The 22,991-nt window shown below is 43.0% G+C and overlaps 2 protein-coding genes across 3 annotated transcripts in view; both read right to left on the bottom strand.

Moving 5' to 3' along the window:
* Window positions 1–667: 667 nt before the first annotated feature.
* On the bottom strand, window positions 668–2,993 carry DBNDD2 (dysbindin domain containing 2; the record flags this gene model as incomplete). The annotated part of the gene is made up of 3 exons (XM_079126994.1): window positions 668–1,337; window positions 2,523–2,660; window positions 2,855–2,993. The coding sequence occupies 3 exons, from the start codon at window positions 2,991–2,993 to the stop codon at window positions 1,132–1,134; spliced, it is 483 nt and encodes a 160-aa protein (XP_078983120.1). The 3' UTR covers window positions 668–1,131.
* SYS1 (SYS1 golgi trafficking protein) overlaps window positions 2,863–22,991 on the bottom strand; it is a 34,809-nt gene continuing 14,680 nt past the window's right edge. Inside the window, exon 4 of one of the 2 annotated variants that reach the window (XM_079126996.1) lies at window positions 2,863–3,001. In XM_079126996.1, the coding sequence (XP_078983122.1) occupies window positions 2,995–3,001 (7 nt within the window). In that variant the 3' untranslated portion in view covers window positions 2,863–2,994. Of the gene's footprint in view, window positions 3,002–6,509; window positions 6,640–22,991 lie in introns of those variants that run through there. The other variant, XM_079126997.1, reaches the window with a different exon arrangement.

Raw genomic sequence — 22,991 nt, 5'->3', positions numbered from 1 at the left:
CCTTTGTCAATCTCCCCCCATACCCCCAGGTATTGGGGATTAAACCAGATAGGTTCTACTACTGAACTATATCCCGAGCCCTTAGTATTTTTTGAGACAGGGTCTCATAGAGTTGCCCAGTCTGGCTTCAAACTTGAAATCCTCCTGCCTTAGCATCCTAAGCTGGGATTACAGGTACACACGACCACCTTGGTCAATCTTTCCTTTCCCTTCATGTTTTCAGATCCAACCATTTGGCCAAACTAAATGCTTCTCAGTTCCTCAAGGTTATATTCTCCCCATTTGAAGTCTTCACAAGCTGCTCCTGCTGCCTGAATCCCATCCCCTTGCCTCTGCCTGGCTTGGCTAACTCCTAGTTATCCTTCAGATCTCTGCTAAAATCATCAACTCTTCATTTACCACCCAAGTTAGGTTAAGACACTCCTATTTACTGTTACAAGTAGTACTTCATCTTGCTACTTATCACACTGTGAATTTTCCCTTCTGTATTTATGAAGGCAGAGATACAACTGGTCTTGCTCAAAACTGCACTCCACATGCCTAGTAGGTATTCAATCAGTATTTCTTTAAGAAATGAAGTCAATGAGTGACGGGGATATAGTGTTGGTGAGAAAGTAAAGACATATAGTGGGTTGGAAACCTCTGTGATGTGAAAAATGAAGTGGAATGGTTGGTATATTATTATTTGTTTATTATTTATACTGTGTCATTTTCCAAAAAGGACGTAAGGAGGAAAGATAGCTGAAGTACCACCTCATTTGGAGTGCTAAGGAGTTCACGTCCACTCAGAGACACTGGTTTAGGAGGCTCTACTGGAAGACGACAGGATGGTTAGGGAGGGAGCAGTGCTAAGAAAAGCAGTGGCCTCTTGTCCTACCTCATTTTCCAACTCCCCACTTACAAGTCCAACTCTGAAGTAAGCCAAAACCTGGTGGAAGGGTTGCAGCGGGAAAGGTTAGCAGAAAAGCAAGAGGGTTAATGCTCAGAGAGGTACGCTATCCCACCATCCTCCCCTCCCTTTGGGGCTGACTGTAAGCAAAGTGTCTGATCTCCTCCAGAAGGGCTCTGGCTGGGCCTAGGGTCCCACTTGGAGTATAGCCAGCATGGTCAGTCTGCAGGAGGGGCCCACTGCTAGCTGCAGGTTCCAGGCTCTGCTCCTCCATCGCCCCCATCCTCCTCCTCATCAGACTGTGCCAGGGGTGTATCTGCTCCACCATCACTTGGATTTGGACTATGCAGGTTGGTGGAAGAATCAGAGGACAAGGAGGAGGTCCGGGATGTAGTCCTGTCTGGCGCGGGCAATGGCAGGCTCAGCTCCTCTAGATGGTCCTCCACTCCTGCCCAGAGAGAACAGCTGGTTAGACCCATAAATGGTTTCCTGGCCAAAGAAATTGAACCCCAGGGAGGGCAGGTACTTGTCCAAAATCCTCTGCCAGTCCAGTGAAGAACCAGGGTTAGGAGCTCCATCTCCTGGCTCCCAGCTCCTTCCACATCATTATACCATGTGTGGGCTTGTCAGATCAGTCAATATAAGAGTTCAAGTTCTACATACATCATCTACTTTCTGCTGAAGAGTTTTGGACAAGTCACTTACTTTCCCTCCCAAGGATTCTGCTCTTCCTCTGTAAAAGAAAGGATACCTACATTCCCAAAGGGTTTTGAGAATAAAACCTAAGAATGCTTAAAAAATATTTGCTATAGAAGTAGGTCATCAGAGAACAGCAGGAGTTTAAAATAAGAGAATATCCTACAGTTAAGCACGTGGGCTGTGGAGTCAGATGGTAGTTTGCCTTCCCGGCCTTTCTGGCTACAATGTGACTGAACTTCTGAGCCTTATTCCCTTCTTATAAAATGGAGATTATTGCCAGGTGCAGTGGCTCATGCCTGAAAGCTGCTCAGGAGGCTGAGCTAGGAAGATGGTGTGTCCAAAGACAGCCTCAGCAACTTAGCGAGGACCTAAGCAACTTAGTGAGACTCTGTCACTAAATAAAATATAAGAGGGCTGAGGATATGGCTCAGTGATTTAGCACCATTGGGTTCAATCCCCAGTACCTCCTCCCACAATGGAGACTATTTCCATTCTTCTGGGGATTAAATAAAAATAAAATGAAGATTATATATCTGCCCTGATAGGACATTTTAAGTACTGAAATAACATACATATAAAGGACTTTAGCACAGTATGAGGTACCTAGTAAAGTGCTCAGTAAATATTATGACTAAAATCATTTGTCTAATGTAAAAATTATATTTTAAATTATTTTTATTGCAGTAATTACATTAATTTCACAAATGCAAAATTACAAAGACTAAGGAGATTGGTCAACCCTAGAATCTGGGCCTAGGAATCTGTAGCCCAGTTCCCCTTCAGGGTCAACTTCCTTAAAATCAGAACTGAAGGCTGTTTCACTGGCAACACCCACTTCCAGCCCCTTCTTGAATTCTTCCCCAGTTCAGCCTTACAGCCTCAATATTCAGCTCCACTAAATTGGTACCCAAATCCCCAAAGCAGAGAGGCATACCAGAAGTCTGGGGCGTTGGTGGAGGATCTTCACAAGGCAAGAACACATCTGTTCCATCCTGATCCCCGAGATCAATAAGTTCTACTTGCTCCAGTGTGTCTACATTCACTTCCATGGATGAGATACTACCTATGGGGGCTATGATCAGAAAGGGGACAAGTCAGGAGGACCTAGGATGAAGTGGATAGGATGCTCAGAGTTACCCTTCGGACACCAAGTTAGAAGTTCCTCCAGTTAAGAAAACAAGAGGGAGGTGGCCCCAGAGATTTAGGACCCCATAGGACATTCTCCCCACCCTACCCCAATCCTGCACCCCAGGACATGGAACTTACGTCTTTGTGACTCGAGATGCAGGTGGGACAGAGGGAAGACAAATTCTGTCTCTGGTTGTAAAATGTCCTCAAAGAATTTCTGCCTCTCCCGAAGGCGGAGCTGTTGTCGCTCCAGGGCTGCCCGAGGATTTGGGTCCATGTCAGCCCCTGGAAGGTAGAGAAGCAAGACAAGTCCAGCTGTGAAGATGAGAGAAACGACAGTGGGACCTGGGCTTAGGGAGGCCCACAGAGGCCAGAATCCCAGCAGTGGGGTTTCTGGTTCCAGCTGGACACCTCTGGCCTCAGCTACCTCTTTCCCCTGCTCTGAAACAAAGCCCATCCCACAGGCTTCAAGTTCTATGCAGAGGCAGGGCTTGCCCCAGCTCTACAAAGGGGATGCCAGTTCCAGGCACCAGAGAAGATTCTCTGTATTCAGGGAAGGCAGCCAAAGGCCAACTCTCATATTATGCCCTTCTGAGAGGGTCGGGGAGGTTCATCCAGCCCAAATGATACTTTCTCCACTTACTAGACCCAAATTCCTTCAGAAAGTCAGGGAAGAGGATAGGATGGAGATGGTAGGGTAGAAGGTCCTCTTCCTCCAGTGCTGTGAACTCTGGTTCCTCCCCATCCTTCAAAACCCACAGGCTACAGCAATCCCTCCCTCTCCACTTACTTTTTTACACACACACACACACACACACACACACACACACACACACACACACGCCATCCCCATCACCTCCAAACTCTTGCTCTGAAGTCACCTGTCTTTCAGACTTGGATGCCCTAAGGAAATCATCTTTCGCAGTCTCCCCATCTGAAAAGGTATAGTGGTCCTACCTTCCTGAAACACAACACACGGCTTGTGAAGGTGAGCTATTTAAGGAACCACCATCTTTAATCTGAACTCCAACAGCTCTTTATTTCTTCCCCTCTTCTGACACATCTCACCGTCTTATCTCTCTACTGGTCAGTGAGTAGGAATTGGAAAGGCAGGTCTTGGGTCCAATTCAGGCCGGGCCTCTTGACTCCCAGTGCCGAGAGCTTTCCAGAACACCAAAAGTTCCAGACCAGTCCAGGCCCTGTGCATTTACCTCCCTTCGTTCAATCTCATTGCTGGCATTCTGCTCTGAACCCATCACCAGGGGCAGTGTAGTTTCTGGCCTGAGGACCAGATCTTCATCCTCCACAGACCACCTCATCTGGGCTCAGCCTTTCCCAGGCCCGGGCCTGCTCCACAGGCGCTGGGGCAGCTCAAGATGGACAAGCGGGCCAGGCAGCGCTATGGGGAGCCAGTGTGGCAGCGAGCTGGCCACCGAGAAGGGAGGCGCTGACGCTGATTCCTGGGAAAGGCTCTTAAGAGCTGCCGCCCAGGTCACAACGCTAAAAATATCCAGGGCCCCTGGGGCCGTCTGCGCTTGCTGGGGGAGAGGGGGAGGAGAAACCGAGGGGGAGCTGATGAGGACCAGGGGCTCCCGGACACCCCCTCTCTTTCCCCTCCCCCTGACCCCATTGGTTTCACGAGATTGAAGGGGCTGCCCACCTGGGGCCACGGAGCCGCGACTGGAGCTAGGGAGTTGTTTACGCGACCACAGGTGCTGGGGAGAGAGTGAAGAGAGTTGGGGGCAGGAGGCTGCCAGGGGACCAGGCAGGAGCCAGGAAATGGAGAACTCCCTCTCAGTCTCAGCCCCACCCGCACTAGAGTAAGCAAGAGGAAAAGAATTCCCAAAAAAGGGACACGCCGCGTCCGCACGGGGGGAAGGGAGGGGTCAGAGGAGGGCGCTACCCACCCCCGGCAGTTCCACTGGTGCTCGGGTCCCCTCCGTTGTCCCCGGAGTCACCTGCACCCACCGCCGCCCGAGCCCCTACCTGCAGCGCCCGGCGCCCCCGCTGACTCAGTCTGTCCGCTCCAGCTAGGCGGCGGCGGGGGCGTGGGAGCGAGCCGCGCCGGCCGGGGTGGGGCTGTGCCTCCGGGTCTCCCCCGGGACCGACGGCCCTGGGAGCCGGGAACGAGGAAGAGGCGGGAGGCGGAAGTGGGGGAGGGGCGGCGGGCACACTCGCCCTGCGCTCGCCCGGCGGCCGGAGGCAGCCCCTTGGAGCGCGACTACTCGTACTTGCAGGGCCGGCAAAAAGTTACCGGCACGCATCCTTCCTCCTTCCTATCAGCCTCGCTCCTCCGCGCACCACCTCGCCACCGACGCCGCGCGCGGGTCCGCGCCAGCAGCGCTGCACTTGCGGCGCCCCCGCCCAGCGCAGCCCCGCTGCGGGCACCCGCGCCGGCTCCCTGCCCACGCATCTGGTGCTCTCCGACTCCTGGGCAGCGCCCACGCAACCACTACGCGCACGCACCCGCTCCCGGACTCTCGGCACCCTCGGCTGCACTTGCCACGCTTCTGCGCGCACTTCTCGAGAAGGCGCACGCTGGGGAACGGAGGGTGGGGACCTGCGGAGGGGGAGGGGCACTGACCCTGAGCAGCCCAGCGAGGCAGGTGGCCCGGACGAGACCCTGACCCGGGAATTCACCCTGCTGCCCCTGAGTCCAGGCTCACGGAAAAGACAGAGCCGCCGCCCAACCAGCGCACTGGGTGGGGTGGACCCGGGATCGGGCGGATCAGGCCTGGAGGGGTAAGCCGCTGCGCCGCGCCCCTAGACGCCGGCAAGGAGCCAGCACCTCCTCGGTGCTAAGACGGGTGCTGGACCTCCGGTATGGCATGAATGGAGGTGCCAGAAGGAAACTGCGGGCGGAGGAAAAATGCTTTCCCCCTTCGCAGCACATCCCAGCCCAGACCAGTGCTAGCAGTATTCAATGGAGCAGCTCCTGGACCAAGACTGTGTTCCCATGTCCTTCCTTCTGCGTTGGCACCCATTCCCTTGTCGCCCGAGCTCCGGAGCAGTGATGGGGACTGGCCAGCGGCGGGTGTGTATGAGGGGGTGTCCATCCAAGATGACTCTGCGTTGGGGGTCACTTGATAATTCATTCAACAAACAAGCACAAACTGGCCAGGAACTAGTAGTCATCCTTGGCACCTCCCTCGCGCTCACCGCCCACAGTAAAATGCACCTCCATTTCCTGTCGAATCTCTTTCCTAAGTAACTTTCCAATCCACCATTCCTCTGCTTTCCACCACCAACTCTTGCTTGGCCCTCCGCTACAGGAGTTTTTATCTGTTTTTTTCTGTACTCGCTTTGGGTCTGTCACGCCCCACTCCCCACACAACAGTCAGCTGTCACTTCAGAGCACAAAGATGTTGTGCCACCCTCTGCTGAAATCCCGCCATTGTTAGACTAAAATCCAGGCGCCAAGTCTTGGAGAAATGAGTTCAAACAACAGAAAGGGAGAGGGCATTTGTAAAGAGATGGCCGGAAGTGTGGAAAAGAATGTCACATTCAGGTTTCCCTGTCAGGGGAACAGCGTGCTACAAATACTAAGGTACTGACCCTTCCGTTATGTTTTGGGACCTCCAAACAACCCTGTGAGATAAATACAGCAAGCAGCTTTCCCACTAGTCTGCCAGAGTGGAAATTAGTTTGTGGGAGGCGACAAATGAAGTGGTTAAGAGCACCAGACCCTTTTGAGTTGTAAAACTGCTTCGTTCTCTCGCCACCTGGGTGTAAGCATTTAACTTCTCTGATCCTTGATTTTCTTGCCTATGAACTAGGAATAATTAAACCCTAACTTTTATGAGAGAATTCTTACAGAATGCATAGTGCAGGACTTGGACACTTCAGAGATGCTCAATAAACTTAGCTGTTTTGATTGTAGTAGTTTCTGGGAAAGGAGAGGAACTGTTCTCTGTCACCAATTTCTGAAATTGTAGAAAGGGAGTCCTAATTAGCACTGCTGCAGAGCTTATTACGTGCCAGTCACTATTATAAGTGCTTACGTATATTAACTGGTAGTCTTCATAACAACCCTATGAGATAAGTGCTATTATTATTTCCACTTTACCAGTATAGAAACTGAGATACAGGGAGGTAAAGGAACATGTCCAGCGTCCTACGGCTAGTCAGCAATGGAGCTGGAACTTCAACCCGGTAGGCTGCCTCCAGAGACTGCCTATAACCACTGTCCCAGCCTATTTCCTTTTTACCCTGCTGTAATTTTCATCTTCCAAGAAACATTTTAATAACTTTGATTCCTATTTCTCATTAATGGATAGATAATGAGATACTTGGTCCATTTTCAAGCACAAAAGAATGGGGCCAAGTCAGGAGTACAGTAGATGGAGCTCAGCTCCCAAAGTCACCTTTCCCATGTTCTCCCCCGGGAACAGAACTCCATGGATTATTTTGAACTCAAAATGATGAAAGATCAGAAACCTCTGTTCCTTCTCTTTGTCAGTTGTTTCCCACAAGAATAGTCAGAGGCAGGGGGCATCCAAGCTGAAAATAATTCCGGCTGCTAAGCTGGAAGTGTGTCTCTCAAGAGAAAGACCCAGGCAGTGGGCCAGAAGCCGGTGGCCAAAGGAGTTGAAAAAGAGCAGAAGAGTAGATGTCTTGATACTTCTGGCTTCCATCCAGCATGCAGAAAGCTGGGAAGAGCATCGTTAACACACTAATAACAATTGTTAAGAAGCGTTGAGTAATCTACAAAATCACAGCTTCTGTCAAAACCATCAGAGAGTTGAGACTGCAGAGCAAAGGATTAACCTGAATTTCAAAGGAGGACAACAACCTCCAAGAAGAGATAGGATGTAGGCACTGGCTCACTTGTAAAGCAGGAGGAGTTGAAGTCTCTATGCAGGAGGGTAAGAAGGGTTCACTAACATTTTCACTGAATTGCTAAATGCCCACTGTGGCTAACACGAAAGCAAAGAATCCATGGGAGCTGCAGACAATGAAATAATGAGAGAAACAACAAAACCCAAACCTAATTCAGCTCCTGACAAGACTGACTCAGTTCCTCACACTAATGGCCCAACGGAAGAGAGAGAACAATTGCCAGGCATAAATGATGCTATACTCAACTGTATTCAGTCTTTACTATTCTACATCCTATATGTCCAGAAATCAGTCAAAAACTCACTACACACACACACACACTTTTAAAAACAAAACACGCTGGGGCTGGGACTGGGGCTATGGCTTAGTGGTGAGTGCTTGCCTAGCATGTGTTACTGGGTTCTATCCTCATAAAAATAAACAAGTAAAATAAAGGCATGCTGTCTGTCTGCAACTACAAAAAATAAAAAAATAAAACCAAAAAACCCTTTGGTCAAGAAACAAAGCAATTAGCAGAACCAAAAGCAAAACCCAGATATTGTAGTTATCTGAAAAAGAATGTAAGACAATATCTACCTAACACGGAAACATGGAAAATGCAGACAACATAAAAGAACAGAAGAGGAATATTAGCAGAGATATGGAAACTATAAAAAGGAATCATGTGGCTGGGCTTGGTGGCACATGCCTGTAATCCTAATGGCTTGGGAGGCAGAGGCAGGAGGATCACAGGTTCCAGGTCAGTCCCAGCAGTTTAGTGAGACACTAAGCAACTTATAGAGAGACCCTGACTCAAATTAAAAGGGTTGGGGATGTAGCTCAGTTGGTAAAGTGTCCCTAGATTCAATCCCCACTACCAAAAAAAAAAAAGGAGTATATGGCAATGCTAAAAATAAACCCACAGGGGCACCCCCACACACACACAGAGGTTTGAAGAACACTTCTGACAAACTCATCAGTAAACTCAATACAGCTGAGGAAAGAACTGGTGAACTTGAAGACAGGTCAAAACAGAATTCCTGAAGCTGAAACAGAAAGAGAAAAGTGAAAAAATCAGAACTAACTACAAGAGCTTAAATGTGAGTAATTCTGATTCCAGAAGAAGAGGGAGAGGGAAAAAAAATCTACATGTAGGTATAATAGCCAATAATTTTCCAAAAATAATGAAAGATATCAAACCATAGAGCTAAGAAACTTGAAGAATCCAGAAAAGAGTAAATACCAATGAGACAGGGACAAAGGGCAAATGTACTCCTGAGCTTTGGCTCATAGCCAAGTGGGGACAAGCAGGAAAGTGAGGTCAACACTATAGGAAACTGTTGAAGCACAAAGTTTAGCAACCCTGTTACCTGCAGTAAAATGGGAAACACAAAAGGTGCCAATGAATTGGGTGATCTAGCTAAGGGTATTTCCTAGCAAAACACTGAAGGTACCACCTGGTTTCTTGCTGCTTATAGTAAAGTGCAGATGGAGAGAGAGAAGCTAAAGCAACAGTTCTCAAAAGACAGAACTATCCCAGGGGATAGTTGGCAATGTCTGGAGACAGTTTTAGTTGTCAAAGCTGGGAGGTTGCTACTGACATCTAATTAGTAGAGGCCAGGGAAGCTACTGAACATCCTACTATGCATATAGGAGCCCCTCTCAAACAAACCACCTGTCCCTGCTATACACACACATCAAAGATGTCAATAGTGCTGAGGTTGAGAAACTGAATTAAAAGGAAGGACTATTAAACATGGGAGAGCCTGTAAGCCCATGGCCCACAAATGACAGGCAGGAGACAGCAAGCAAACCTGGATCAGCAAGCTTTCCTTTATTCTGCAGCAGTCAACATATTGGCATGGGAGCGGTTAAAATTTTAACTCAGGAAGGCAGTTGTACAACGTTTGAAACTCACTGTCACTGGGAAAAGCTCACAACTCGGTGTTCCCCGCTTATCTTCCTTCCTCTGGAACCCGTTGTTACCTAGAGCTTCACTATTTGCTTTTCTCCTTCCAGGACTCAGCAGCACAGAAGGGTAAAAGTCCAGGGCCCAGCATTTCAGTATTTGCCTCCTTCCTTTAAGATCTGTTGGGGTTGGGAAGAGATATGTTTGCTTTTGGTGGAGATGCTAGGGATGAACTGGGGAAAGATTGAAAGTGTGCTTATTCCCTTGGGGCCTATTGTCACTAGAAAGGATGTACTGGGAGAGATTTAATGTTCGGCTAATTTCTCCTTCCTCCTCCTGAGTCACATTGTCACTCCATTTTTCCCAGGGAGCTATCTTGTAGGAATATTATTTTCCATAACCCTTCAGAACCAAGGCTTCGTGGTTTAGAAAATGCCTCTCTACTAGCAAATGATGGCAAATAGCTTCCTAGCAAAGTTCAAATCCAGGGCACTGCCAGGAAACCCTGTTGGGAATATAACAATTAAATCTTTTGTTAACATCTCAGAAAGATTCAAGGCAATGCCTCAGAGTAAGATTCAGGCAGATAAAGAGCTCCAACAAATTTGAAGGACACCCCACAGACCCTCTGAATTGAACAACAGGGATCCTAGAAAGTCCAAGGGCATTTGTTGTCACTTGGCTATCTGAACAGAGGCCTAAGGTGGAGAAAGGCTTGTCTCAAATTTGTGAGCATGTCTCTTGTGTAAGACAGTTAACTTTGATGATACCCAAACTGATCCACAAGTTTTCAAAAGGTGTATTATCCAGAAACTTCTCCACCTTGGATTTATAAGGATAAAGGGAGTAAAAGTAAAGAGAACTTCTGGTTCTGGACTGGGAAATTTATTAAAAAAAAAAGACTGACAAGGAATGAGGAGAGAAGACCCAAACTATGAATATCAGGATGAAACGGTATATCCTACAGACTCCCACAGATGTTAAAAGATAATAAGGGACGACTAGACGATTAGGAACAGCTCTACACATGTCAATTTGACAATTTTGTTGAAAAGGACAAATTCCTCAGAAAGCACAAACTCCCAAAACTCACCCAGTATGAAATAGATAATTTAAATAGCCCTATAACTATGAAAAAATGGAATTTATAGTTTTTCAAAAAACTAACTCTTTTTAAAAAACAAATGAGTTCTTTTTGGGGGGTGTGTACTGGGCATTCATCCCAGGGGCACTTTACCACTGATCTACATTCCTGGCCCTTCTTTATTTTTTTATTTTGAGACAGGGTCTTGTTAAGTTGCTTAAGGTCTCTCTTAAATTGCTGAGGCTGGTCTTGAACGTGTGATCCTCCTGCCTCAGCCTCCTAAGTCACTGGGATTACAGGCATGCACCACCACATGCAGCAACACACAACTCTTGAAAGAGAAATCTTTTGGCCTAGACAGATAATTCTACCAATGACAAGTCTATGCAATGTCTTTCAGAAAACAGAAGAGGAGGGAACACTTCCTAACTTATTTTGTGAGGCCAGTGTTACCTTGATCCAAAATCAGATGAAGGCAGTTCTAAAACAAAATATAATGGCACACAATAGACACATGTCATCTAAGTTATCAAATTTAAAGAAATATAGTTGTTCACAATATTCCTTTATTATCCTATTGATTGTCCATGGGATCAGTAATGATGACTCTTCTTTCATTTCTAAAATTGGTAGTTTATGACTTCTTTCTTTTTTTTCTTGGTTACCCTGGCTAGAGGTCTGTTAGTTTTTTTTATCTTTCAAAGAATCAACTTTTGGTTTCACTGATTTTCTCTATTGTCACCCTGTTTTTAATTTCGTTGACTGGGACTGTAGGTGTGCACCACCACCCCCAGTTTGCTCTACTTTTTAATCCTTTATTTTCTTTTGGCTTAAACTGTTATTTTTTAAAATCTCTTAAGGTTGAAAGCTTAGATCAACTTTAGATCTTTTTTCTTTTCTAATAACATATGCATTTATTTTTTAAAATTAAAAAAAAATTTTTGTAGTTGTAGATGGACAGAATGCCTTTATTTGTTCATTTCTATGTGGTGCTAAGGATTGAACCCAGTGCCTCACACGTACCAGGCAAGAGCTCTGTCACTAAGCTACAGCCCCAGTCCTAACATATGCATTTAACACTAAATTTCCTCTGAGCATTCCACATATTGCATAAACTATATTTCCATTTGCATTTAGTTTAAGATATTTAAAAATTTCTGTTGCAATTTCTTCTTTGATCCATGTATCACTTTGATCCATGTATTACTGGTGTGGTGTCTCATCTACAAATATCTTGGAATTTTCCAGATTTCTGTTACTGGTTTTTAGTTTGATTCCATTGTGACTTGAGAACATACATTGTATGATTCCTATTCTTTCACATTTGATCAGGTGTATTTTATTGTCCAGAGTAAGAGTATGTTCCCTCTTGAATAGTCCATGTGAACTTGATAAGAATGTATGCTAGGGCTGGGGATATAGCTCAGTTGGTAGAGTGCTTGTCTTGCAAGCACAAGGCCCTGGGTTCAAATTCCCAGCACCGCAAAAAAAAAAAAAAAAAAAAAAAGAATGTATGCTATTGTTGGCTGAATTACTCTACAAATACCAGTTAGATCAAGTTGACTGATGGTGGCACATTCAGGTCATCTATATTCTTACTGATCTTCTGCCTGCTTGATTTATCAGTTATCAGAAGAGGGTTGTTGAAGTCTCCAACTATAGTAGGATTTCCTCTCTCCTGGAACTCTACCAACTTTTGCCTCAAATGTTTTGGCACTCTATTGCTAAGGACATACATGTGGAAGATTGTTATGTCTTCTCAGACAATGGACCCCTTTATTATCACTTAATGACTTTATCCCTACTGATGCTCCTTTTATAAAGTCTGCTTCGTCTGAGATTAATATAGCCTACTCCAGGTTTTTTTTTTTTTTTTAATCATAAATTTACATAGGGCAATGTTGTTTGATTCATTCTGTTATTTTTTTCCCCTTCCCCCCCACCCCTTCCACCCCTCAAGGTTTTTTATGATTAGTGTTTAAAGTGGGCTTTTTAGGCAACATACAGTTGATTGGATCTAGTTTTTTTATATTCTCTAATAGTCTTGGTCTTTTAACTGGTATATCTAGGCTATTCACATTGAGTGACTAATTAACAACAACTTTATACAGTATCTTTCAGAAAACAGAAGAGGAGGGTACACTTCCCAACTTATTTTATGAGGCAGTGTTAGCAAAACCAGTTGAAGGCAGTATCAAAACAAAATATAACAAAACACAATAGACACATGTAGATAGTTAGGGAATTCCAGGGCATAGAATTGTTCATATAACTTGTTTAAAATTTCCCAGATTTGTAACTTTTCTATTTTTTGCACTTGGTCTTTGTTTCTTTTTTTCTTCCTTCCCCTTTTTCTGCCCTCTCTGGTTTCAGTTAAGATCCATTCCCTTAGTACTGGGGATTGAACCCAGGGTCACTGTACCAGTGAGTCAATCCCCAGCCATTTTATTTTATTTTGAGTCAGGGTCTCACTAAATTGCTGAGGCTGGCCTGGAACTTGTGATCTGAGGCATGTGCCACCACTGTACCTGGCTAAAATTGAGCATTTTTACACAATTCTATTTTCTCTTCTCTCTTACCCTACAACTATACTTGTTTTTAAAAATTTTAAGTGGTTGTCCTAGAGTTGGCAATATACATTTATAACTAATTGAAATCCACTCTTATACAAAACTATACCATTTCAAAGGTATCATATAACAGGGACCCAAATACCTCATAAAAATAGCCACAAAAATCTTCAACAAAATACAGTAATCTCTTATCTGTGGGGGATGAAATGGATGCCTGAAACTGAGGATAGTACCAACCTTATATAGACTATATTTTTCCTATACATACATGCCTTTGATAAAGTTTAATTTATAAATTAGGTACAATAAGAGATTAACAATAACTATTAAAATACAATATGCTGCAATAAATGTTATGTATCTGTTTCTCTCTCTCTTCTCAAAATGTCTTATTGTACTTTTACCTTTCACTTAAAGAAAGCACTTCACAGCCCCTCCTTGACAGATCTGAACACAACTCTTCTGCCCTGGGGCCTTTCTTAGATGAAATAAGAGTTACCTGAACTCGAGCAATGCCACAACAGTTCTCGCATTGATGCAGCGATGGCTACTCAGTGACCAAGGAACACATGACATATACAGTGTGAACAGGCTGGACAAAGGGATGCCTCATTCTCTGAAGATGAAGATGGAACAGGACAGCATACGATTTTCATGCTATCAGAACATCAACAATTTAACTTATTTTTATTTTGAAATTTTCCATTTAATATTCTTGTAACACAATGGACAACAGATAACTGGAACCACAGAAAGTGAAACCAGGGATGGAGAGGGAATCACTCTGTTAGCAAATTGAGTCCAGCAGCATAGAAAACAACAAAGTGGAATCATTCAGGAATGGAAGCCTGGTTCAGTATTCAAAATCAATCACTATGATCAACTGAGGGGGAGAATCACCTGATAATCTCAACTAATGCAGAACAATCATTGGACAAAACTTGATACATTTCATGATTAAAAAAGAAACTCAACGAACTAAGAATAGAAGAACTTTGAATTTGATAAAAACCACCTACAAAAAACCCCATAGCCAGCACTACACTTAATGGCGAAAGATTGTTTACCCTTAAGAGCAAGGACAAAGCCAGGTATGGTGGTACGCACCTGAAACCCCAGCAATTTAGGAGGCTGAGGCAGGATGATCCCAAGTTCAAGGCCAGTCTCAACATAAGCAAGACCCTCAACAACTTAGCAAGACCCCATCTCAAAATAAAAATAAAAGGGATTGAGTATATAGCTCATGGTTAAGTGCCACGGGTTCAATAGCCAGTACCAAATATATGTGCATGTGTGTGTGCGCGTGTGTGTATGCATATGTGTACACATATATATATATATTTCAAGAATGAGACAAAAATATCTGCTCCCCACTAATCTCCAAAGTTTATAAAGAACTTAAGAAAAACTTTACACCCAAAATACAAAGAACCCAATCAATAAAATTGGGGCTAAGGAACTGGGCAGACACTTCACAGAAGAAGATATACAGGTGATCAACAAATATATGAAAAAGTGTTCATTATCCCTAGTAATTAGAGAAATGCAAATTAAAACCACCCTAAGATTTCATCTAACTCCAATTAGAATGGCTATTATCAAGAACACAAGCAGTAATAAGTGTTGGTGTGGATGTGGGGGAACTCCACACATTGCTGGTAGAGTTGCAAACTGGTGCGGCCACTCTGGAAAGCAGTGTGGAGATTCTGCAGAAAATGTGGAAGGGACCCACAATTTGACCCAGCTATCCCACTCCTTGGTTTATACCCAAAGGACTTAAAATCAGCATACTACAGTGATGCAGCCACATCAGTGTTCATAGCAGCTCAATTCACAATAGCTAGATTGTGGAACCAAGTGAGATGCCCTTCAACTGATGAATGGATAAAGAAACTGTGGTATATATACACAATGGAATATTACTCGGCCACAAAGAAGAATAAAATTATGGCATTTGCTGGTAAATGGATAAAGTTGGAAAATATCATTCTAAGTGAAATAGGCCAAGACCAAAATACCAAAGGCTGAATGTTCCAATAAGTGGATGACTATATATAACAAGTGGGGGTGGTGGGAGGAAGAGAAGAATGAAGGAACTTTAGATGGTATAGAGAAAAATGGGGTGGGAAAGTGTGGGGGACAGAAAGATAGTAGAATGAAACAGACAGCATTACCCTATGTATATGTATGATTACATGAATGGTGTGAATCTACATTGTGTACAACCATAGAAATGAAAAGTTTTACCCCATTTGTGTACAAAGAATCAAAATGCAGTCTGTAAAAATTAAAAAAAAAATTAATTAAAAAAAAATCTGCTCCCACCACTTTTATTCAACAGAATATTGGAAGTCCTAACAGCACCATGACAAGAAAAGGAAATGAAAGGTATACAAATTTGAAGAAAACATCTGTAAATCACATATCCTACAAAGGACTCATCTGGAATATAAAAAGAACTTAGTAAAAAAACAACAACAGGGACTGGGGTTGGGCTCAGTGGTACAGCGCTTGCTTGTCTTAGCACGTGTGAGGCACTGGGTTCTAGTCTCAGCACCGCATATAAATAAATGAATAAAATAAAGGTCTATCAACATCTAAAAATATTTTTTTTACAAAAAGTAAACAAAAATCTAATTGGAAAATGAGCAAAGGAGATGAACAGATATTTTACCAAAGGAAAGTAGAGAAGGCAAATAAATGAACACATTCAAACATGTTCCATATCAACATTTCCCTAAATGCAAATCAAGGTCATGATGAGGGCTGGGGTTGTGGCTCAGTGGTGGAGTGCTTACCTTATATGTATGAGGTCTTGGGCTTGATCCTCAGCACTACATAAAAATAAATAAAATAAAGGTATTGTGTCCATCTACAAGTAAAAAATAAAGCTTTAAAAAAAGCCATTATGAGATATCACTACATACCTATTAGATAGCTAAAATTTTTTAAAAATTCATCTCACTACAGTCAGAATGGCAATTATCAAGAATACAAGCAATAATAAGTGTTGTCAAGGATGTGGGGAAAAAGGCACACTCATACACTGCTGATGGAACTGCAGATTGGTGCAATCACTATGGAGATTCCTAAGTATGGAGTATGGAGATTCCTAAGAAAACTTGGAATGGACCCACCATTCCACCCAGTTATCCCACTCCTTGGCTTGTACTCAAAGGACTTAAAATCAGCATACTACAGTGATGCAGCCACATCAATGTTTACAGCAGCTCAATTCACATTAGCAAAACTATGGAACCAACCTAGATGCCCTTCAACAGATGAATGGATAAAGAAAATGTGGTACATATACACAATGGAAAATTACTCAGCCTTAAAGAAGAACGAAATAAGAAATTTGCAGGTAAATGGATGGAAGTGGAGACTATTATGCTAAGTGAAATAAGCCAATCCCAAAAAACCAAAGGCCAAATGTTTTCTCTGATAAGCGGATGCTGATCCATAGTAGGGGATGGGTAGGGAAGAATGAAGGAACTCTGGATTAGCAGAGGGGAGTAAGGGGAGAGGTGGGGTGGTAGGGATGGGAAGGATGGTAGAATGAGACATTCATTATTACCCTATATACACATGATTACACTACTGGTGTGACCCAGCACCATGTACAGCCAGAGGAATGAGAATTTATGCTTCATTTGTGTACAATGTGTCAAAATCCATTCTACTGTTATATATAACTAATTAGAACAAATTTAAAAAATAAAATAATATAGTGACTATTCCAAAAGCAAGTCAGGATACAGAGAAGCTATATCATTCATACATTGCTGGTGGGAATGTAAAATGATAATTCTAGTCACTCTGCAAAATAGTTTGGCAGTTTCTTGAAAAACTGAACATATACTTCCCATATGATCCAACAGTCACACTACTTGGCATTTATATTAGAGAAATGAAAACTGTCCACACAAAACCTTGTGTGTTAATGTCTGTAGCAGCTTTATTTGTAATAGCCCTAAGGTGGAAATGACTTAAATGGCTGTGGCTATAAGCAGCATGAGGGACCATTGGGTTAACAGGACAGTTTTGCCCCTTGGTTATGGTGGCTACACGGATTGACACATGCTTGGATACAGCACAAAAGGTATGCGAGATGTTACCCTTGAGGGAAAATGAGCGAAGGGTACTTAGGACACCTCGGTATAGTTTTTGGAAACTTTCGGTGATTTTATAATGATTTGTTGAATTTATAAAAGGGAATAAACTATCAATACATGCAGCAACCTGGATCTCAACAGCATTATGCTGAAATTTTTAAAAAGTCAACCTCAAAAGATCTATACTACATGATTCCATTCACAAAATAATCTTTTTCTTTTTTTCTTTTCTTTCTTTTTTTTTATTTTTGGTACTGGGGATTGAACCCAGGGTTGATGAACCACTGAGCCACATCCCAAGTCCTTTTATATTTTATTTAGAGTCAGGGTCTCACTAAGTTGGTTAGGGCCTTGCTAAATTGCTAAAGCTGGCTTTGAACTCTCGATCCTTCTCAGCCCAGTCACTGGGATTGCAGGCATGCTTTAGCATGCCCAGCTCACAAAATAATCTTGAAATAAATTATAGAGATAGAGAACAATTAGTAGTTTCCAGGGATGAGGAATGCGCTGAGAGGAGGGGAGGGGCAGATAGCACAGAAAGATTTTTCTGGTGGTGGGACACACAAATAAAAGAGAGCAAAAGAATAGACACTTCACCAAAGAAGACAACTTTCAAATGAGCACATGAGCATATTTATGCTCAGCATTATTGTCATTAGGGAAAATGCAAATCACCAATACTATGAGATACAACTATATATCTAGTGGTAAAATCCCATCACCTAACAATATCAAGTGTCTTGTGTCCAATACATTTGATAGAGCAATTAGACCTCTCATACATTGCTAGTGGGAATACAAGCTAGTATAGTCCCTTTAGAAAATGGTTTGACAATTTCTTATAAAGTTAAATATACAATTACCATATGATCCAATAATCCCATTTGTAGGTAGGTATCCAAGTGAAATGAAAACCTATAGTCCCACAGAAACCAGTGCACAAATGTGTTTATTAACTTTATTCATAATCACTGAATATGAGAAACTAGCCCAGATGTCCTTTAATGATTAAACATATTTATAGAGTGAAATACTACTCAACAATGAAAGGAGACAATTACTATTATCCAACATGTGTGAAGTTCAAATGAAAGTTTGAAGTTCAGCAGCTCAGGAGGCTAAGGCAGGAGGATCACAGGTTCAAAGCCAGCCTCAGCAATTTAGTGAGGCTGCAAGCAACCTAGTGAAACGCTATCTCAAAATAAAAGGGCTGGGGATGTAGCTCAGTGGTTAAGCACTCTTGGGTTCAATCCCTGGCACTAAAAAAAAAAAAAAAGAAAAAGAAAAAAACAGAAAGTAATCCCGATTCAAAAGCCTATGTACTGCATGACTCTACATAATTTTCTGAAAAAGACAAATGTTTCAGGGACTGAAAAACACATCCTTTGTCTCCAGGCTGGGAGTGGGAGAGGAGGTTAATACACAGAGATGACTTGAAGGAACTTAGTGATGTTATAAAAAGTCCCTATATTAATTGTTGTATATAATAATACACATTTGTTTAAAATTATAGAATTGCACACTGAAATGGGTGAATTTTGCTGTATGTAAAATATACCTCAAAAAAACCTAAGGAGCAAAAGCAAAAACTGTGAGAAGAAACAAAACAAAAGAATGGAAACTCATACTCTATAGGATGACAACTATTAAAAAACCCAGACCGTATCAAGTGTGGGCGAGGGTGGGGGGAAACTGGAACCCCTGCCACTGCTGGTGGGGATATAAACCGACTGCACTGGGGTGTGGCGGTTCCTCCTGAGAGTCAGAGCAGACTCGCTGGGCTGCGGGGGTACTTCTGCCGCGCAGGAGGCTCCGGGTTTGAGCCTCAGCACCACACACACTCACAAACAGAATTACCATATAATCCGACGACTCCATTTCCGGGCATATACTCAAAAGAATTAAAAGCAGAGTCTGGAAAAGATATTTGCACATTCATGTTCAGAGCAGCATTAGTCACAATAGTCAAAAAGTAGAAACAATCCAAATGTCCTTTGACTGATAGGCGGATAGACAAAATGTGATATATACACACAATGGAAATATTATTCAGCCTTAAAAAGAAGGAAATTCTGACAAGAACTACAACATGAAAGAACCCTGAAGAGACTAAGTGAAATAAGCCAGGCATAAAAAAGACAAATACTGGCCTACCATGCTGGCACATGCCTACTGTCCCAGCAACATCAGAGCCTAAAGCAGGAGGATCACAGTTTGAGGCTGGCCTCAATAATTTAGCAAGGCCCTAAGCAACTCAGTGAGACTCTGTCTCAAAATAAAAAATAAAAATGGGTGGGATGTAGTTCAGTGGTAAAGTGCAGCTCTGGGTTCAATCCCCAGTACCAAAAACAAAAAAAACAAAAAAAAAACAAAAAAAGGTTCCATTGAAGACCTGGGTGTGCAGTGGCACAGGGCTACAATCATAGTGGCTCAGGAGGCTGAGGCAAGAGAACTGCAAGCTCTGGGCCAGCCTGGGCAACTCAGCAAGACCCTGCCTCAAAATAAAAAATAAAAAGGGGTAGGATGTAGCTCAGTGGTAAGAGTGCCTCTGAGTTCAATCCCCTGGTACCCAAAACAAATCATGTAACACAAAATCCACAATCGTACCATTTTTGGTATGTGGCATTTTACTACTGAGCTACATCCTCAGTCCCTTCTATTTTTTTTTTTTTATTTAGACAGGGTCTTGCTAAATTGATGAGGCTGGCCTCAAACTTGCGATTCTCCAGGCTCAGTCTTGACCCTCTGGGATTACAGGCATGCACCACAATGCCCAGCATGTTATATGTATTTTACCACATTTTCTTAAAAGAGTGGAATTTTCTCATGTAAGAGCCTTAGATTTAATCCCCAAGGTTTGCCAGCTGTGTGTTACTGAGTATGAATGCTGTTTTTTCCCTGTGTAAATGGAACATCAAACAGGATAGAATATGAAAAATTGCTTTTGGGAGCCATTGTGCGGGCACAACTTCAGAAAGGAAGGAAAAGAGTGAAGGGTATGCACCAGTTTGGAATATAGTCAGTTTGGAAAATAATTTGGTGGTTTCCTAGAAAACTAAATATATGATCTAGCAATTGCACTCTGTGGTATTTATCCAAAGGAATCAAAAACATATGTCCACACAAAAACCTGCACACGTTTATAGCAGCTTTATTCATAATTGCCAGAACATAGAATCCATCAGGATGTCCTTCAGTAGGTGAAAGATAAACTGACATTTCCAGACAACAGAATATTATGCAGCATTAAAAAGAAACAGCCATAGAACCATGAAAAGACATGGAGAAAAAGGCCAATCCGAAAGGCTACCTACCATATGATTCTAATTATGGGACATTCTGGAAAAGATGAACCTATGAAGGACTGTCCCACAGTCTTGGCTCGGTCTGTCACCCCTCGAAGGTGGAGCCAAGCACTCCCTGTGCCTGCACCCTCTGCCCTGAGCAGCAGTGGTATGGAGTGGTTCCCACACTTGGGTGCTGAACTGGCCTACTGAGGTCTGGTGCCAGAAGGCTGTTCTCACAAGCTCTTCAGACCACTCTGATGCAGCCAGCGAGGCACCAGAGCTTCAGAGCTGCCACTGTCCTTCAAAGCCAGCCCTGACCTGCCCCCAGCCCACCCCAACCTCCTCTTTGTTTTCATCTTCTGCTACTACCATCTCCTCTTCCCTCTCTTCCTTCAGGTCTCTGCTCAGATCTCATCTTGTGGGTGGATCCTTCCCAGATGGCACTTTTTAATACAGTGAACCCCTATCTTTACCCTCCTTGTCCCCTTCACCCTGTTTACTTTGCTCCAAGCACTTATTTCCATCTGACATAACAGTGGTGGACTGACTCATAAGGGCTCACAAAAGTCAATTGTTACATTTTGAGAAACTCTGCAGGCTGGTTGTTAAGCAAGGCCATCATTAAAAATTAAAGTATGTAAACTTATGACTACATAAATCATATTAAAAACATGAAAAAATGCTCAAACTCATCACTTTCTAACCTTTGAACCATCTTTTATGGATCTTTTTGACTTTTGGGGGGACAGGTACTGAGAATTGAACATAAGGGTGCTGTAACATTGAGCCACATCCCCAGCCCTTTTTATTTTTTATTTTGCGATAGGATCTCACTAAGTTGTTTAGGGCCTCCCTAAATTGCTGAGCCTGACCTTGAACTTGCAATCCTCCTACCTCAGCCTCCCAAGACCTGGGATTATAGACATGTGCATCTTCTTGAACTTCTTTACGTATAGTAGAAATATAAAATATATAACAGGATGCTACTGTGCATTTCGGCCCTGTTCTGAGTTTAGTGACATCAATTGATTATTTTATTTAAAAAAATTTTAGCAAACTTTGTGTTTTGTTTGTTTTGTTTTTGCTGTCATTGTGGCACTGGGGATAGAACCCAGGGCCTTGCATCCGCTAGGCAAGCACTTGACCACTGAGGTACAGCCTAGTCCCTCAATTGGTAACTTTAAATCAAATGTGGTAGGAGTATTTACATCACTGGAATAGGTAAGCACGACAAATTGGCTTTTAATTTATTGTTTTGTTGACTGTCTGGACCTGGGGTTGGCATGGATCAAATTCAGCCCACTGATTATTCTTGCAAATAAAGTTTTATTACAATACTGTCACGCTCATTCATTTACTTATTATATATGGCTGCTTTCACTCTGTAACAAGAGAACTGAGCAGTTGAGTTTGGGGCCATAACTCTATGGCCCCCCAATCCTAACATATTTACAGAAGAAAATTATTGACCTTAAGAAAGTAATGGATGGGCTGGGGATGAAGCTCAGTTGGTAGAGTGCTTACCTTGCATGCACAAGGCCCTGGGTTCAATCCCCTGCACCACACACACACACACACACACACACACACACACAAAGTAATGGAGAGGCTAGGCATGGTAGCACAGGACTATAATGCCAGGAACTTGGGAGGCTAAGACAGGAGGATCACAAGGCATCCAAGCAATTTAGGGAGGCCCTAAGCAACTTAGTAAGACCCTGTATCAAAATAAAAACTAAAAAGCGTTGGGGATGTGACTCAGTAGTGCCTCTGAATTCAATCTTTGGTACCAAAAAAATAGAAAATAAAAAGCAATGAAAAATTTTAAAAAGTATTGGAGAAGTTAGTCATGGTGATGCAGGCCTGTGATTTCAGGAACTTGGGAGGCTGAGACAGGAGGATCTCAGTTTCAAGGTCAGCCTCACCAATTTAGGAAGATACTAAGCAACTTAGCTAGATCCTATCTCAAAAATAAAAAAAAACCCTAAAGGGGCCGGGATGTAGATCAGTGGTAAAATACTCCTGGGTTCAAAACCCAGTACCAAAAAAGGAAGAGAAAGTAATAGAGAAAATGTCAATAATACAGATTAAATAAAAGGCTATTACATTGTACATAGTTTAAAAAAAAAAAAAAGTCTGAGAAAATAAACTTCAATACTCAAAAATTATGATCCAAGCCAGGTGTGTTGGCACATTCCTATAATCTCAGTGACTCAGGAGGCTGAAGTAGGAGGATCACAAGTTCAAAGCCAGTCTCAGCAATTTAGCTAGGCCCTAAGCAACTTAGGTAGACCTGTCTCAAAATAAAAAAATAAAGAGTTGGGGATGTGGCTCAGTGGTTAAGTGCCCCTGGTGTCAATCCCTGGTACAAAAAAAAAAAAGATCTAAAATGTATAATAAACACACAATTTCATATTCTTTGTTTTCAAGGGTGAATAATGAAACATTTACCCTCATACACATTGGTTTGTTTCCCCTCCACGAGAATG

The sequence above is a fragment of the Sciurus vulgaris genome (assembly GCF_902686455.1).
Source record: "Sciurus vulgaris genome assembly, chromosome: 2".
Lineage (NCBI taxonomy): Eukaryota > Metazoa > Chordata > Mammalia > Rodentia > Sciuridae > Sciurus > Sciurus vulgaris.
The sequence above is the reverse complement of the archived record's forward strand: the minus strand, read 5'-3'. Positions and strand labels throughout refer to the sequence as shown.